General features: G+C 40.2%; 1 protein-coding gene across 7 annotated transcripts in view; it reads right to left on the bottom strand.

The window, feature by feature from the left end:
* Positions 1-19,544, bottom strand: part of STPG1 (sperm tail PG-rich repeat containing 1) — a 65,806-nt gene that overhangs the window by 16,565 nt on the left and 29,697 nt on the right. For all 7 annotated transcript variants that reach the window (XM_070764231.1, XM_070764228.1, XM_070764229.1 and 4 more), the window contains 5 exons: positions 18,098-18,199; positions 14,422-14,595; positions 7,604-7,715; positions 4,800-4,971; positions 182-372 (listed from right to left, as the gene is read on the bottom strand). In XM_070764231.1, coding sequence (XP_070620332.1) covers positions 182-372; positions 4,800-4,971; positions 7,604-7,715; positions 14,422-14,595; positions 18,098-18,199 — 751 coding nt within the window. The remainder of the gene's footprint in view (positions 1-181; positions 373-4,799; positions 4,972-7,603; positions 7,716-14,421; positions 14,596-18,097; positions 18,200-19,544) is intronic.

Raw genomic sequence — 19,544 nt, forward strand, 5'->3', positions numbered from 1 at the left:
CCCACGATAGCTCTCGCGGCCGCATTCTGCACGATCTGGAGTTTCCGAAAACTTTTCAACGGAAGCCCCATGTAAGAGAGCATTGCAGTAGTCGAACCTCGAGGTGAACCTTCACTGTTCTTCTCAAATGGATGACCGTCTGGTCTGCCACAGAGGCATTTAATAGCAGTTGTATTCTCACCTGGTCCAGGTATGCCTTTGTGGAATTTATCACCTCCCCAGCGTTTTGTGTTTGAAACAAATACAGCACTGGAAATGTAGTGTTTAGGGGGTCCTCTGTAGTCCACTAAGTCATATTGGCCGGGCCCCGGTAAAGGTGGATTTTGAGGGGGAGGGACAGCAGGGGCCGAGAAATTCAAGAGACACCTCCTCCTATGAAACAAAACAAGAAACAACAAAAAAACATAGTCTTAAATTCTTTGTGGTTTCAAGCAGAACCAGAATTATTTTAATTGGAGTAGTAAATCCTCCAGCTAAGAGATTTAGGGACTACAACTCCCATGGCTCCCCAGTCTTCTTGGCCTAATAACAAATCTAAGTTGAAGTTAGAACGAATTAGAACTAGGTTTAGAGCAATTCTAGGTTGGCTCTTATTTTGTAGGTGTTGTGGTTAGCTCTGGCCCAGCTCCTGCCCCAAGGACTGTGGATGTGGGGGAGACATCCACAGGCTGCAGGCCTGTTTTGCCTCCGGTGGAATCTGCTGATGAAGGCTCCTCTGACCCAGAAGACATGAGTGACAGGGAGGAGGAGAGTGTGGCAGACAGCTTGGAAGGAGATCAATTATCTAGCTCCTCCTTGGATTCAGAACAAGAGTTCATGATACAGCCACGCATGCGGAGAGCGATGCATAGGCAGCAACAACTGAGAGATTATTATCAAAGAAAATGAGGCCACCTGTGGTTGGGGGGGGGCTGTAGTAATTAGTGAGGCTGCTATAAAGAGCAGCCTTTGGGTTTGGCCATTGTGGAGGATTATCTGATCATGTGTTTCGTGACTGCTTTACTGACTTTGACTTTTTGTGTGCTGATTTTTCCCCACTTTGAAACTAAACCAGAGCAAAGTGTGTTTCACTTTGTGAAAGAAGAAGGACTGTGAATTGCCTCACAGCTGCAAGCTAAGTATCACAGAACTGATAAGGGACTTGTACAAATTGCCAGTTTGTTTGGAGACAAGTGCTCTTTGCTATACCAAAAGAGGGCTTAGTTTAAGTGAATTTTCATTATAAAGAACATTGTTTTGAATTTTCAAACGTGTGTGTGTCTGAAATTTGTACCTGTGAATTTTTGGGAGGAGTCTACCAGAGAGCCCGACAGAACAGTAGGGACATCTGTGGGACATCGTCTTGGTTTTCAAAGTTCCTGGTGTTTCAAGACCCTCCAGGATAGCGTGTATAACACTTAGGAGTCGAGTGCTTCAAAATGTACAAAATGTGCCACTGTGACACCTGGCTGTTCCTATTTCCAGCAGTGTTTCTCAACCTGGGACAACTTTAAGATGCATTCCAAGCCTTCTGGCTTGGGGTATTCTGGCAGCTGAATTCCACCCACCTTAAAGTTGCCAAGATTAAGTAACACAGCTTTAAATCCAACGTTTATTTTCCTAGGATTGTGCTAAGGAGAAGTTGCAAAGCTGGTTTTGCATGAGCATCCTGGGTGCACAGAAACAACGTTCCCCCTTCGAATCACACAACACATCCTTATACTCCAGAATTATTCTCGGGCACTTTTTAGGGACTTCTTAAAAAGAAGAGCAAAAATTGCTCCTCTCATTAAAAAAATTGGAGACATGCACCAGCCATTACTCTAATGTCACCTTGACATCGGTGGAAATTGAAATGGCCTCTGGAAAGTTCAAGCTTAGAACTACGTCGCCTAAAACACGATTTAAGTATTGCCCACAAGATCATATGCTGCAACGTTCTACCTGTCAATGACTACTTCAGCTTCAACCGCAACAACACAAGAGCATGCAACAGATTCAAACTTAATATTAACCGCTACAAACTTGACTGTAAAAAATACGACTTCAGCAACCGAGTTGTCGAAGCGTGGAACTCATGACCTGACTCAGTGGTGTCAACCCCTAATCCCCAACATTTTTCCCTTAGACTATCCACGATTGACCTCTCCAGGTTCCTTAGAGGTCAGTAAGGGGCGTGCATAAGTGCACCAATGTGCCTTCCGTCCCCTGTCCAATTGTCTCTCCTTATCTCATTTATCTTTTCTTCCTTTCTAATATGTTCACCTATATATTTATATCTTTTCTTCTATTCTTTTATTTACTTATATTATTACATATCTTTCTCTTCAATGTGTATTATGTATTGGACAAAATAAATAAATAAAATAAAATAAATAAATTTTCTGCCAGCAGACAGGTCCTTTACTCACCAGGTTTGAGCTATGTCTTCCCTATTTACTTAGTTTATGGCTATTACCGGCTGCCTCCCCCCCCCCCTGCATTAAAAAGGCATGAGATGTAGTAAAGATACCTCTGACCGTGTGCAGAGAGTAGCCGATTTGTATTAGGAGAAGAGGAAGGGTGAGCACTGCGAAGTATTTGGGCAAGAATGCAGGGGGTAGATCTTAATCTTATCTCTAGCCAAATGTCTCCATTGTTTGCAGGACAGTCACTATAAAACTGACTCGGTTGAGCAACTGGCTAATAGTTTCATTAGGCCTTGGGTCACAGATGAGCGGGAAGTATGAAAGCACCTTTGGTCCCCTAGAGATTGTTAAAGAGAAGGTCAAAAACCCATCGATGCAAAAATGAGTTTGGATTAGACATTGGAAAAAATGAGTTCTGTAGTCCAGACTTTTCCAATCCAGAAATGTACTCAGTTATATACATACCATATTTATTGCTCTGTGCACCCTGAGCAATATTTGCTATTAAAGGGTCACGTCTGGAATTAAGGAAGAAATGGATCCTGGCCTATTCCTTGCAGGTTGATTAGTTCAAAGAAGGTGAGTTCACAACCCTTTTAATAAACTAAGCCTGGGGATTTGCTAGTCCAACTGTTTTGAGAGCAACCTTTATTTTATTTAAATTTGCTTTTTCTTTGATGATTTGGGGGGTCACGCTATCCACATCACTGTCTGCTTGGAATATTCTTTTTAAAAAATGGTCCAAGGATATGTGGTTGAATGGTTTTAAACGATATGGAGTTATTTTAGGTCTGTTAACTTGATTTTAGTACATTTAATGGTTTTTAGGATTTTGGTTTTAAGTTGGTTTAGTTCAACTTCGATTTCTATTGTGTCATGTTTATATATTTTTATGTTGCAAGCCACCCTGAGACTCCGTAGAAGGGTGGCCTAGAAATCTATCTATCTATCTATCTATCTATCTACCTACCTACCTACCTACCTACCTACCTACGTATCTATGTATCTAAGTATTTAAGTAACTAAGTATCTAAGTATCTAAGTATCTATCTACCTACCTACCTACCTACCTACGTATCTACGTATCTACGTATCTAAGTATCTAAGTATCTATCTATCTATCTAACTAACTAACTAACTAACTAACTAACTAACTAACAAATAAATAAATCAGGTTCTGTGTACCTGACCATGTCCGTAGGAGCCCATCACTGGTTGCGGGACCACCTTCTGCCATATTAGCCTCAGCGACCAGTCAGGTGCCACACGTTTGGCCTTCTCCAGGTCGCGTCAGCTAGACATTGTCATCTGCCGGGGCCCAGGGGAAGAGCCTTCTCTGTGGCGGCCCCAGCCCTCTAAAATCAGCTCCTTCCAGAGATTCATACTGCCCCCCCCAACCTCCCTGCCTTCTGCAAAAGTTTAAAGACCAATCTCTGCCGGCAGGCTTGGGGCCATTAAGTCCATCATCTTTCCCCGACCGACGAATGAACATAGAGGTTTGTTTGACTGAATGTGAGTGATTGGCTTTTTTAAGAAATGGGGGTTTTAGTATGTTTTAATTTTAGGTTTCTATATGTTATGTATTCACTTTTGTTGTGAGCTGCCCTGAGTCTTGAGGAATAGGGCGGCATAGAAATCTAATAAATAAATAATTTTTTTTAGTTTGGAATCTTTTCATTTCTGGAAAGTAATTTGTCTTTCCCGTTCCATCTATATCTGAGCCATGGTGAATTAATGTTGTGGTGCTTTCCTCGCCTTTAGGTCAGTAAGGGGTGAGTACAAGTGCACTCGAGTGCCTTCCGTCCCCTGTCCTATTGCTCTCCTATATCTCCTATACCTTTCTTCTATTCCTATATCTCTTCTTCTATTCTTTCATTGATATGTTCTATTCCTATACCTTCTTTTCTATTCTTTCTTAGATATATTTTACTATGAGTATCTCCTCTATAACCTTCATCATGTATTTTCCTATGTGTATATAGATATATACCCACTGAAACCCTCATTGTGTATTGGACAAAATAAATAAATAAATAATAAAACCTTGGCAACTTGAAGACTTGTGGATTTCAATTCCCAGAATTCCTAAGCCAGCCACCAGGATAAATCCAGTAAGTAAGTAAGTAAGTAAGTAAGTAAGTAAGTAAGTAAGTAAGTAAGTAAGAAAGAAAGTAAGTAAGTAAGTAAGTAAGTAAGTAAGTAAGTAAGTAAGTAAGTAAGTAAATAAGTAAGTGAGTAAGTGCCCAGATAAAGAGTTTAGAGCAGTGGTTCTCAACCTTGGCAACGTCAACTCCCAGAATCCCCACCCAAGTTGACCAAGGTTGAGAAGCACTGGTTGAAAATGATACCAATTGATTTGTTATTTAAGAACAGGAACTGGAGGGGATTGGCAAACGTCTTTCCAGGACTCACAGTCCGGGGAATCTCTTTGAGGGTCCAATTGTGGCTTCGACCGCCTGTTGATAGGCTGCTGGTCCTGGGCTCAGGGTTTCCGGGTTGACGGTACGGCCCGTGGTGGATCTAAAGCTGGACACCATCTCTGGCGGAGACACTCTGATCAGGGAGTCTTTAATTCGGTAGTGACCTAAATTTAATAAAATAAAATAAAATATGGAAAACCAACTGTCCAAATGATACAGCCGGGTATTATTCCATTTGGGGAGCTGCCTGTAATCGTTTGATTGAGACCTGGGGTGAGTTCTAACTTACCTCAATGCCAGTTCGCTTGGCTCCGTGCGCATTGCATGCTGCGTGGGTGTGCTGCACGGGCATGCGTGGGCATGCACAGTGCCGAAAACTCAGCTTCTGTGCATGCACAGAGGCAAAAACCAGCAAAAAATAGCATTTAAAAAATAGGCAAAAACAAGACGATCATAGATCAAAGGAGCATTGGTTGCTATGTTTTTGCCGCAGTGAAAGGTACCTTTGAACTAGAATCCATAAGAATGGGAATGGGAATAGAATAGAATAGGAATATAGAATAGAATAGAATAGAATAGAATAGAATAGAATAGGGATGGGATGGGATGGGATGGGATGGAATAGAATAGAATAGAATAGAATAGAATAGGGATGAGATGAGATGAGATGAGATGGGATGGGATGGGATGGAATGGAATGGAATAGAATAGAATAGAATAGAATAGGGATGGGATGGGATGGGATGGAATGGAATAGAATAGAATAGAATAGAACAGAATAGAATAGCATAGAATAGGGATGGGATGGGAAGGAATGGAATAGAATAGAATAGGTATGGGATGGGATGGGATGGGAGAGAAGAGAAGAGAAGAGAAGAGGAGTGGGAGTGGGAGTGGGAATGGAATAGAATAGAATTAGAATGGAATTAGAATAGAACAGAACAGAACAGAATAGTCTGAGGTTAGTTGGGGGAAAGATCACAAGCAACATGAGAAAATATTATTTTACTGAAAGAGTAGTAGATCCTTGGAACAAATTTCTAGCAGACGTGGCTGGTAAATCCACGGTAACTGAATTTAAACATGCCTGGGTTAAACATAGATCCATCCTAAGATAAAATACAGGAAACAGTATAAGGGCAGACTAGATGGACCATGAGGTCTTTTTCTGCCGTCAATCTTCTATGGTTCTATGTTTCTAATGGAATTTTATTGGCCAAGTATGATTGGACAAACAAGGAATTTGTCTTGACGCATATGCTCTCAGTGTACAAAAAAGAAAAGATTCATTTGTCAAGAATTATGAGGTACAACCCTTAATGATTGTCATAGAGTACAAATAAGCAATCGGGGAAACAATCAATATTAATATACAGTAAATCATAAGGATACAAGCAACAAGTTACAGTTATACAGTCATAAGTGGGGGGAAATGGGTGGTAGGAACTATGAGAAGATTAATAGTAATAGTAATGCAGCCTTAGTGAATAGTCTGACAGTGGTGAGGGAATTATTTGTTTAGCAGAGGGATGGCATTCAGGGAAAAACTGTTTTGCATCTAGCTATCTTGGTGTGCAGTGCTCTGTAGCGATGTTTTGAGGGTAGGAGTTGAAACAGTTTGTGTCCAGGATGCAAGGGGTTAGTAAATATTTTCACATCCCTCTTTTTGACTCATGAAGTATACAGGTCCTCAATGGTATCAATTTTTTTTTCTGCAGTTCTGATTCTCCTCTGAAGTCTGTGTCTCTCTTGTTGGGTTGCACAACCAAACCAAACAGTTACAGAGGTGCAGATGACAGACTCAATAATCCCTTTGTAGAACTGTATCTTTTTACTTGGAATAAGAGTGAAATCTTCCAGCTTCTTGGGCAAAGCGTTGAGGCTTTTTTAGAACTACATTTGCAAAAAAATTGGATTACAGGGGCAACTAAAAAAAAACCCCTGCCATTCTTTCAAAGAATTGTTTTGGTTTCTAAAGAACAGACTGTCCATGGAAAGCTAAGAATTATACCCACTTAGAAACATAGAAGGCTGACGTCAGAAAAAGACCTCATGGTCCATCTAGTCTGCCCTTATACTATTTCCTGTATTTTATCTTAGGATGGATATATGTTTATCCCAGGCATGTTTAAATTCAGGTACTGTGGATTTACCAACCTGTATTTTATCTTACAATGGATCTATGTCTATCCCAGGCATGTTTAAATTCAGTGACTGTGGATTTACCAACCACGTCTGCTGGAAGTTTGTTCCAAGGATCTACTACTCTTTCATTGAAATAATATTTTCTCACGTTGCTTTTGATGTTTCCCCCAACTAACTTCAGATTGTGTCCCCTTGTTCTTGTGTTCACTTTCCTATTAAGTAGGAAAATGTTAGGAAAATAGAGCAATGCATTTCTTTGTTAAATGTATTGTTTTCCCCCAGCCTCCCTTCTTCCTAGGGCATTACTAAAGTGGCAAGTCATATGGTGCAGGTGAACAATTAATAATTTTGATACACAAGGCTGGTTATGCATAGCATTTTTATGCACTTGCCAAGGATGAACTGTCTTCTTTACAGCGTGCATTTTATTTCTCTTGTTCTTCTGAACAGGGGTCTCCTTGGCAACTTTAAGAGTTGTGGACTTCAACTCCCAGAATTCCTCAGCCAGCTTTGCTTTCCAACCTTGGCCACTTTAAGTCTTGTGGACTTCAAATCTCAATTCTGGGAGTTGAAGTCCACAAGTCTTAAAGTGGCCAAGGTTGGAGATTCCTGCTTTTGAATATTATACAAAGAAAGCCCATTTTTGCTTACATGGAGAAGGCATCCGCTCCTTGCCGTTATATGTCATGGCCCGTCTTGTTTTCGATGCGAAGACAGACTTGGCACCCAGTTTGGGGTTCTCATTGCAAAGATCCGCAGAAATCTGGAAATGCAAATTTGTGTTTTGCAAAAGCTGATCTTTCAAATGTCGTTAGATTGCTTTTTAATTAAATCTGCCTACTTCCCAACACTGGTGCTCGTTATACAATTTCTCCGCCTGAAGTATTGCAAGCGCATCAGCCTTCTGCTGCACGAATCCCAGCGACCAGTTAGGTCCCACAGAGTGGGTCTTCTCCGGGTCCCGTCAACTAAACAATGCCGCTTGGCAGGACCCAGGGGAAGAGCCTTCTCTGTGGCAGCCCCGGCCCTCTGGAACCAACCCCCCCCAGAGATTAGAATTGCACCCACCCTCCTTGCCTTTCGTAAGCTACTTAAAACCCACCTCTGCCGCCAGGCATGGGGGAATTGAGATACTCTTTCCCCCTAGGCCTTTACAATTTTATGCATGGTATGGCTGTATGTATGTTTGGGTTTTTTATTATAATGGGTTTTAATTGTTTTTAGTATTGGATTATTGTTATACGCTGTCTTATTATTGCTGTTAGCCGCCCCGAGTCTCCGGAGAGGGGCGGCATACAAATCCAATAAATTAAATAAATAAATAAATAAATAAATAATCGTCTGTTAAAATATGTGACTCCTATTATTTTAGAGTAAACTTCAATAACTAGTGCAATAACATATCTTTATGGCATGGCCTTTGCTCACCGTTGGATAAAATTCTCTCTGTTACATATTTTTTTGGTAATAATTTTATTAAAATACAAAATTTTATTTTATTAAAATACAAAATTTTGTATGGAGGAACGAAGAATCGGGTATGGTGAACTGTCTTTTATTCTTTAAATCAAATTATTCTTGACAGCTGGACTTCAGGTCCCAGAATTCTCCAGCAAGCGGCTGGCTAGGGAATTCTGGGAACTGAAATCCACACATCAACAATTAGACAAAGTTGAGAAACTACTTTAAAGGGTTTGTTTTGGTCCACGTCAAAGCAGAGGTGGGATTCAGCAGGTTCTGACCAGTTCTGGAGAACCGGTAACAGAAATTTTGATCAGTTTGGAGAACCGGTAGCGGAAATGTTGGATAGACTGTAGAACCGGTAAATACCGCCTATGACTGGCCCTGGCCCCATCTATTCTCTGCCTCCCGAGCGCCAGCTGATCGGGAGGAAATGGGGATTTTGTAGTTACTTTCCCCTGGAGTGGGGCAAGAATAGAGATTTTACAGCATCCTTCCCCTGGCACACCTGCTAAACCACGCCCACCATGCCACGCCCACAGAATCGGTAGTAAAAAAAACCCTAATCCCACCGCTGCATCAGCGGTGTCCAACTCTTTTATTTATTTGTTTATTTTATTTTATTTTATTTTATTTTATTTTATTTTATTTTATTTTATTTTATTTTATTTTATTTTATTTTATTTTATTTTATTTTATTTTATTTTATTTTATTTTATTTTATTTTATTTTATTTTATTTTATTTTATTTTATTTTTTTGTTTGTTTATTTATTTATTAGATTTGTATGCCGCTCCTCTCCAAAGACTCTGAGCGGCTCACAACAAGAATGCGGCCCTCAATAATAATAATAAATAATAATAATAATAATAAGATTTGTTTCGCTATAATATTGTTTTTTATTATTGTTGTGAGCCGCCCCGAGTCTCCGGAGAGGGGCGGCATACAAATCCAATAAATAAATAAATAAATAATAGTAATAGTAATAGTAATAATAATAATAATAATAATAATAATAATAATAATAATAATAATTTATTAGATTTGTATGCCGCCCCTCTCCGAAGACTCGGGGCGGCTCACAACAATAATAAAAAACAATATTATAGCGAAACAAATCTAATATTAAAAAGAAGCATATAAAACCCTATCATATTTTAAAACTAAACAACACATACATACCAAACATAAAATATAAAGAGCCTGGGGGAAAGGTGTCTCAACTCCCCCATGTCTGGCGGTATAGGTGGGTCTTGAGTAATTTACGAAAATGAATTGTCATTGAGAGCCGCATTAGGGCTGTGGTTGATCTCAGAAGGGGGGGCCATGCGGGTGTGAATGACCAGGTGGGTGTGGCCAACTGGGTGGGTGTGGCCAACTCCCCAATGCTGGCATGTTTCCTCTTTGTATCGGGTAGACCAGTGTTTCCCAACCTTGGCAACTTGAAGATTTCTGGGAGTTGAAGTCCAGATATCTTCAAGTTGCCAAGATTGGGAAACACTGGGGTAGACCTTGCCGAAGCCTGAACTTTCCTCTTCACACTCGGTAGACTGGGCTGGAGCTACGTCAAGCCGATCTTTCCTCTTTGCATTGGGTAGACCACATTGAGGGCCACATTGATTCGGCCTGTGGGCCTTGAGCTTGACACCCCTGGTGTCAATGCCCCAAATAGCATCTGAGAAATAAATCAGGTTCCAGTACAAATCTCTCATCCAAGGATCGAGAGCCATTAACAGAGCCATGTTGCTCACACTGTTGCGACCCAGGTTAAGGTTCATCTACAATATGATCTTCATGGTTCTATATTTTTTAATTTTTTTAATTTATTTATTTTGTCCAATACACAATAATACACAATGAAGGTTACAGAGGATGTAGTAGAGAAGAAATACGAGATATAGGACCATAGGACAAGGGATGGAAGGCACTCTAGTGCGTTTATGCACGCCCCTTATCAGAGGTAGGCAAAGTTGGCTCTTCTATGACTTGTGGACTTCAACTCCCAGAATTCCTGAGCCCATCATGCTAGCCTAGGAATTCTGGGAGTTGAAGTCCACAAGTCACAGCAGAGCCAACTTTGCCTACCCCTGGTCTATATTACCAGATGTCAAGGGCAGAAACAATACCTGCCGAGAGGAAGCTTGTTTTTAACCCGGTTCACATAGACCTGTGTTTTTTGTTTTTGTTTTTTTAGCGAGTACGAAATAGATAAATTAAGGGCTCATTATCCTACGGTGAATTTTGCACAACCCCGAGGGAAAGGTGTAACTGCTAGATCTACTTTGTAAGAAATTTCTTTGTCTGCAAACTAATTACCCTTTCTAATCCATAAGAGACTCGGGCAACAAATTAGCCTACAAATAAAAGATTGTGCACTGGGACACTGATGACATAATTGGGACTTCGGAGCCCGGAGAAGCTTCTGTCAACCTGGTGCCCTGCAGAGATTAGAAAGATGGGGATGATAATCCAACTCACCTGGAAATCATCCGATTCTTCCCAGCACTCTTCTCTATGTGGCACTAAGCCTCCCTGCTAGACTGACACTCCTATCACTCCTAGTCTCTCGCCGTAATCTAAGAGCTTTCATGCAAGCTAGTAACATCTTCTATCAGTGATGGGCTGCCAAGATTTTTACTGCCACGCTGTGGGTGTGGCTTATTTTGTAGGTGTGGCTTGATGGATATGTGACTGGGTGGGAGTGGCTTGCCGGCCATGTGACCGGGTGGGAGTGGCTTGACAGTCATGTGACTGGGAGTGGCTTAAAGTTCATGTGACTGGGTGGGAGTGGTTTACCGACCAAGATAAGTTTTCAAATAGGTCTTTGGACTCATTTTCAGTTGATTAAGTCACATTAAGTCACATGTCATCTGGCGGGCCCCAGGGGAAGAGCCTTCTCTGTGGAATCAACTCCCCCCAGAGATTAGAACTGCTCCCACCCTCCTTGTCTTCCGTAAGCTACTTAAGACCCACCTATACCGCCAGGCATGGGGGATTTGTTTATTTATTTGTTTATTTAGATTTGTATGCCGCCCCTCTCCGCAGACTCGGGGCGGCTCACAACAAAGTGAAAAAACAGTTTACAACAAATAATTGTTGTAACAACAAATAATAAATTTGAGGCATCTTTCCCCCAGGCTTATTATAATTTATGTTTGGTATGTATGTGCTGTTTGGTTTTTAATTATGATAGGGTTTTTAGTTTTTTAATATCAGATTTGTGTCATTATAATATTGTTTTTATCATTGTTGTGAGCCACCCCGAGTCTTCGGAGAGGGGCGGCGTACAAATCTAATAAATTATTATTGTTATTGTTATTGTTGTTGTTGTTGTTGTTATTATTATTATTATTATTATTATTATTATTATTATTATTATTTGAAGAGCCACAAAAAGGACACATGATAGACAGCATTATTTGTTGAGGGGCAGTCACATTTTAAGGTTTTGTACAGAACCCACAATGTTCAGTAGGATAACAGATTAGGCAAGTAGCTATAAAAGTTCAGTTCTAGATAATGATTAAAATGATTAAAGTGTTTATGGGTAGAAACATACTATTTAATTATTTCCTATTTTAAAAGTAATTAAGGATCATACTAAGGTACTAGAGAAAGAAGGACAATTAAAAAACTATTAAGTATTCAATAAACAGTGCATAAACTTACTACCCCCACTGCCCCCCTCATGGGGGTAGCAGCCCATTATTGTCTGTTGCGTTTCTTAGTGCTGAGTCCTTTATTTCTTTTATTTATTATTTTATTTTATTTTATTTATTTATTTTATTTATTTTATTTGTTTTATTTGTTTTATTTATTTTATTTATTTTATTTATTTTATTTATTTTATTTATTTTATTTATTTTATTTATTTTATTTATTTTATTTATTTTATTTATTTTATTTATTTTATTTATTTTATTTATTTTATTTATTTTATTTATTTTATTATTTATTTATTATTTGGATTTGTATGCCGCCCCTCTCCGAAAACTCGGGGCGGCTCACAACAAGTGAAAAGACAATCCAATACATTAATCCAATTAATTAAAATATTATAAATTTAAGAAAAAGCCCTATACTAACATACACACACACAAGCATACCATATATAAATTCAACGTGCCCAGGGGAAGATGTTTAGTTTCCCCATGCCTGATATTAATATAAATTAATATAAAATATTTATTTTATTTATTTTATTATTTTATTATTTTATTATTTTATTTTATTTTATTATTTTATTTTATTATTTTATTATTTTATTATTTTATTATTTTATTATTTTATTATTTTATTATTTTATTATTTTATTATTTTATTATATTATATTTTATTTTATTTTATTTTATTTTATTTTATTTTATTTTATTTTATTTTATTTTATTTATTTTATTTTATTTTATTTTATTTTATTTTATTTTATTTTATTTTATTTTATTTTATTTTATTTTATTTTATTTTATTTTATTTTATTTTATTTTATTATTTTATTTTGTCTCCTCAACCACGGCTATACATTATTGTGCTTTCCTTTTTAAAAAAAAAAAATAGGTCATTTCCTGTTTGGCTTCTCCAAAGGTTATGCGTTACAGTTAAAGTCTAAAAGTAAATCGTGGGTTAGTGATTAACTCAAGGAGGATTTCTTCCTCCCAGGAGAAATCTCCTCTATAATATTCAGCTTCAGTTCATATTTTTATTAGGGTGGGCTGATCATAAGACAGCGATGGATTGCAGGGAATGGCTTTGGGGCAAAAATTGAGAGGCGCATCAGAGCAGGGGTCTCCAACCTTGGCAACTTTAAGCCTGGTGGACGTCATCTCCCAGAATTCCCCAGCCCGGCTTAAAGTTGCCAAGGTTGGAGAAATCAGTTGCCTTTTCTTCAGTACCATTCCACCATTCATTCATCTGTCCGTGCTTCTCACCAGGTAACTATGAAAGACTAAGACTAAGACTATGAAACCCATGCCACATAGATCAGTGTTTCCCAACCTTGGCAACTTGAAGATATTTGGACTTCAACTCCCAGAATTCCCCAGCCAGCGAATGCTGGCTGGGGAATTCTGGGAGTTGAAGTCCAGATATCTTCAAGTTGCCAAGGTTGGGAAACACTGATATAGATCATGTTGACTACTGTTCTGTCTCAGCACCGAGCCTCCAGTAAGCAAGATTTCAAAAGTGGAGATGTCAGAAGCTAGCTGGAAAGCCGAAGCTCCTTAGGAAAGCCAAGTTTGAAACACAAACCGAATACCAGAGCTGATACCAGATGTTTCCGAAATGAACTGCATTGTTCTCTGCAATAGAGGCAGGGCGTCAGCCTTGCTGTGTTTCATCCTTCAACTGTGTATCAGCTGTCATGAGAAACGGGGTGGGATGGGGGTACATGGTGGGATTTGGGAGGGGGAAGTCCGGTGGAGGAGCCCATATAAGTTGTGTTTCTTCTGGTGAAGGCCAGGAGAGTTTCGTTTCTCCTGAGAAGGGGTGAGAACGTTAGTGGCATGCATTCCAAAAGTATGACGCGCCGGTGGAGATACATCCACCTGACGAAGATGGACAATGGGGATTGGTTGTTTTGCCAAGGGGGGTAATTAGGGTTACTTTGATATGGGCAACTATTGCACCTTTTTCCTCAGACTTTGCTTTGCTTTCGATGCCTTCACTTCTGATTTAGTAAAGTTTACTTTTGAAGTTCAAAATGGACTCTGAGTTTCACTTTTCTTATATTCTGTGCAAAGCCAACCTTGACACGTGGTGTGGCTCACACTTAAATAGCGTGAGGGCATAACCCAATAGCCTGCAGTGCTACTCCTGCGTAAGACTCCTCCTAGCAAACCACTCGTGCCTTCTAGATGCTCTGTGCACTCTAGCATCCAGGAAAAAAATTAAAAAATACAAAAAAAAATGCATCATCAGTGCTTTCACCCCCACAAGAGATCTAAGTCCAGCCCACCTTGAATATACAAACACACACACACTTACTACCCTTGGGGCTGTATGTCATTTCTTACGTTGTATTGGTTGGGGGCTGGCCCGGTCTTTTTGACAATCGTCCTGGCAAATGGTGGGTGAAACATGCTGGAGAACCCCAGACTGAAGTCTTTCTTGGCATGCAGAGTAGGTGAGATGTCATAAGCATTTGAAGCAGGATAGTTGGGAATTTTCTGGTGAGCGATCCGGACATCCTGCAAAGGTTGTAATGAAGCGAAGCTAAATAATGTTTAAGGTATACCATGGGATCAGCTTTACTACCCCAAAAAGTTCATTTATGGAGTCTTTGATGCGCTCTGACTTTGGCTGTTTGCTTACACTCCTTACCCAACTGATGATGTTAGCAAGTCAGGTAATGAAACGTCCGCGATCGAAGAACCAAAATCAGAGAGCATCATGGACTCTCTTCTATAAGACTATGTATCTCTGGGGTTTTCTACATTGCCAGTTAACTCAAAAACAGAGAAAAGGGAATCTTTTCATGATAGTTCTGCAGTTTTATGTATCTTACTAAGATCTTTGGGAAATGTGGTGCCAAAGAAGTGTTATCTCCAGAAAACCTATGGGCAAATTTTTATGTTCATTTTCATGGGAGGGGTTGTGGGAATATCGTATCACATTTTTATGACGAGATTGCCATCTGAACAAGAATTTTTTTAATGGATTTTTATTGGTTAGTAGTGCAATAGCAAGACTGCTTAGAATTTCAGTTCCACACACAATAATTTAGAAACATAGAAACATAGAAGACTGACGGCAGAAAAAGACCTCATGGTCCATCTAGTCTGCCCTTATACTATTTCCTGTATTTTATCTTACAATGGATATATGTTTATCCCAGGCATGTTTAAATTCAGTCACTGTGGATTTACCAACCACGTCTGCTGGAAGTTTGTTCCAAGGATCTACTACTCTTTCAGTGAAATAATAATTTCTCACGTTGCTTTTGATCTTTCCCCCAACTAACTTCAGATTGTGTCCCCTTGTTCTTGTGTTCACTTTCCTATTAAAAACTCTTCCCTCCTGGACCTTATTTAACCCTTTAACATATTTAAATGTTCCGATCATGTCCCCCCTTTTCCTTCTGTCCTCCAGACTAGGGAGGAGTTTAAGAGAGTTTTCCCTGGGATGAAAATTCTTGTTCAGTCTTTAAGTCTTTTATTTTAAGTCTCATGGAAATCAGCTAACTTAACTGGATTTAATTTACTCCCAATCCAGAGCTTAAGGTTAGGTTGCTTTCTTATATTTTGTCAGACGCCTTAAGTAGCTGCATAGTTTTGAAACATTGGCAGCAAAAGGACCTAGAACCCACCCCTGGCGCTCGAGCGCTCTGCTTGATGCTTAGATCTGGAGTTCAGGGCTGCCCTGAAAACAGTGGACCAGCCGGCGGTGCCTCTGCCAGCAAAAACAGAACTCGGGAGATTGCAATGGCCTCCTGCAACCCTCTGCCAGCAAAAACGGAGCTCGGTTTTCAAATGTCCCTAGGTATGCCCATGTTACACCAACACTCCGCAGTCTGCATTGGTTGCCGATCAGTTTCCGGTCACAATTCAAACTGTTGGTTATGACCTATAAAGCCCTTCATGGCATCGGACCAGAATATCTCCGGGACCGCCTCCTGCCACACGAATCCCAGCGACTAGTTAGGTCCCATAGAGTTGGCCTTCTCCGGGTCCCGTCGACTAAACAATGTCATTTGGCGGGACCCAGGGGAAGAGCCTTCTCTGTGGCGGCCCCGACCCTCTGGAACCAGCTCCCCCCGGAGATTAGAATTGCCCCCACCCTCCTTGCCTTTCGTAAACTCCTTAAAACCCATCTCTGCCATCAGGCATGGGGGAATTGAGACATCTCCCCCAGGCCTATACAGTTTATGCATGGTATGTTTGTGTGTATGTCTTGCTTTTAATAAGGGGTTTTAGTTATTTTTAAATATTAGATTTGTTGTATATTTTTTCATTATTGTTGTCAGCCGCCCCAACTACGGAGAGGGGCGGCATACAAATCTAATTAATAATAATAATAATAATAATAATGGACAGCCCAGAAAATGAACAGCTGGCTGGAGAATTCTGGGAGTTGAAGTCCACAAGTCTTAAAGTTGCCAAGTTTGAGGTCCTCTGACTTAGACAATCAGATCAGTGGTGTATAAATTTAATTAATAAATAGCAATAGCATATGCTTTACAGCCCTCTCTAAGTGATTTACGGAGTCAGCATATTGCCTCCAACAATCTGGGTTCTCATTTTACTAACCTCAGAAGGATGGAAGGCCTCAGCCTTGAGCCTAGTGAGATGTGAACTGCCAAATTTCCAGCAAGCGGCTGTCAGCAGATTTATTATTATTATTATTATTATTATTATTATTATTATTATTATTATTATTTATTAGATTTGTATTCCGCCCCTTTCCGTAGACTCGGTGCGGCTCACAACACAATAAAACAGTTCATGACAAATCTAATAATTTACAATTTAAAATATTAAAAAAACCCATTATTTAAGTAAACATACATACAAGCATACCATGCATAAATTGAATTGAATAGGTCCGGGGGAGATGTCTCAGTTCCCCCATGCCTGACGACAAAGGTGGGTTTTAAGGAGTTTACGAAAGGCAAGGAGGGTAGGGGCAGTTCTAATCTCTGGGGGGAGCTGGTTCCAGAGAGTCGGGGCCGCCACAGAGAAGGCTCTTCCCCTGGGGCCCGCCAACCGACATTGTTTAGTTGACAGGACCTGGAGAAGGCCCACTCTGTGGGACCTGATCGGTCGCTGGGATTCGTGCGGCAGAAGGCGGTCTCGGAGATATTCTGGTCCGATGCCATGAAGGGCTTTATAGGTCATAACCAACACTTTGAATTGTGACCGGAAATTGATCGGCAACCAATGCAGACTGCGGAGTGTTGGTGTAACATGGGCATACCTGGGGAAGCCCATGATTGCCCTCGCAGCTGCATTCTGCACGATCTGGAGTTCCCGAACACTTTTCAAAGGTAGCCCCATGTAGAGAGCATTACAGTAGTCGAGCCTCGAGGTGATGAGGGCATGAGTGACTGTGAGCAATGAGTCCCGGTCCAGATAGGGCCGCAACTGGTGCACGAGGCGAACATGGGCAAACGTCACCCTCGCCACAGCTGAAAGATGGTTCTCTAATGTGAGCTGTGGATCGAGGAGGACGCCCAAGTTGCGGACCCTCTCCGAGGGGGTCAATAATTCCCCCCCCCCAGGGTGATGGACGGACAGATGGAATTGTCCTTGGGAGGCAAAACCAAGATTTAGCCGGCAGTACTACACTCTAAACACTGCGCCACCGTGCTATGTACATAATTTTGCAAATAAATATTTGCAAAATTGAAGAATCCATATTTTAGTTTTCTATGATGTGCAAATCCAGTTTTGGACAAGCAAGGATATATCTATTGGAGTTAAGGTTAAGATCAGGGTTAGAAAAAACTGATTCCGCTACATTTTAAAAGGATTTCTTTTTGTAGGTTACTTTGAAGGATCAAAGCCAAGCTGAAATATAGCAATCTCTGCCAGTGGGTGGTTGCACTTTTCGTGTCTCTCACTGGGAGTTAATACAATGCTTTTAAACAGCAGGAAAACAAAACTGTGAGCTAGAAAATGTGAGAGTGTGATCTTATTTCTGTCACTTTCTCCTCTGCACATAAATACGATTCCCATAAACTTTTATCCTTACCAAGGAGGGGAAAAAACAGGTTCCTTTCCGAGACAGGGAGACGCTGTCGAGAAGCTTAGATTGATGAGTGATATTATAAAGTCCGGGCCCTGGGTTTTCATTCTGGAAAAAAAACACAAGAATCATTTGGAAGACGTCACAATGATCTGCCTGCTAATACTCGGGAAATAGATTTGATCAATATAGAAACATAGAAACATAGGAGACTGACGGCAGAAAAAGACCTCATGGTCCATCTAGTCTGCCCTTATACTATTTCCTGTATTTTATCTTAGGATGGATATATGTTTATCCCAGGCATGTTTAAATTCAGTTACTGTGGATTTATCTACCACGTCTGCTGGAAGTTTGTTCCAAGGATCTACTACTCTTTCAGTAAAATAATATTTTCTCATGTTGCTTTTGATCTTTCCCCCAACTAACTTCAGATTGTGTCCTCTTGTTCTTGTGTTCACTTTCCTATTAAAAACACTTCCCTCCTGAACCTTATTTAACCTTATTCAAATAGCTATTAACAGAAGAAACATGAAGGGGTCCCCAGTATGTGGTAACCCTTGAAAACGTCCAAAGATATTTCACCAGAAGAGCCCTTCACTCCTCCACTCGAAACAGAATACCCTACGAAAATAGACTAACAATCCTGGATCTAGAAAGCTTAGAACTACGGCGCCTAAAACACGATTTAAGTATTGCCCACAAGATCATATGCTGCAACGTCCTACCGGTCAATGACTACTTCAGCTTCAACCGCAGCAACGCAAGAGGACGCAACAGATTCAAACTTAATATTAACCGCTCCAAACTTGACTGTAAAAAATATGACTTTAACAATCGAGTTGTCGAAGCGTGGAACTCATTACCGGACTCAATACTGTCAACCCCTAACCCCCAACATTTCTCCCTTAGGCTCTCCACGATTGACCCCTCCAGGTTCCTAAGAGGTCAGTAAGGGGCGTACATAAGTGCACTAGTGTGCCTTTCGTCCCCTGTCCAATTGTCTTTCCTTTATCTCATATATCATATATATTTTCTTCCTTTCATATATCTTCTCCTCTATTTTTACATATTATCTTTATATATATTACTTCATGTCTATTCTCTTCCATATGTATTGTGTATTGGACAAATGAATAAATTAAATATATATATATATATATATATTAGATTTCTTGAAATTGCCTTGCCAAGCAAGGATTCCTTATAGGCAGTAATGGGCAGCCAAAATTTTTACTGCCACTGGGGATGTGGCTTATTTTGTGGGTGTGGCTTAATGGTCATATGACTGGATAGGAGTGACTTGCCGGACATGTGACCAAATGGGAGTGGCTTGAATGATCATCATTGTTCAAGTGAACTGTTAAGTCGACTTACAACCTTACCAGTGTCGCTCGATGAGGTGACAATTTGCTTCGTGTTCCCGCGCTCTCCTTCCTGGGTTGCCCCCCTC

This window comes from Erythrolamprus reginae, chromosome 11 (genome assembly GCF_031021105.1).
Source record: "Erythrolamprus reginae isolate rEryReg1 chromosome 11, rEryReg1.hap1, whole genome shotgun sequence".
Taxonomy (NCBI): domain Eukaryota; kingdom Metazoa; phylum Chordata; class Lepidosauria; order Squamata; family Dipsadidae; genus Erythrolamprus; species Erythrolamprus reginae.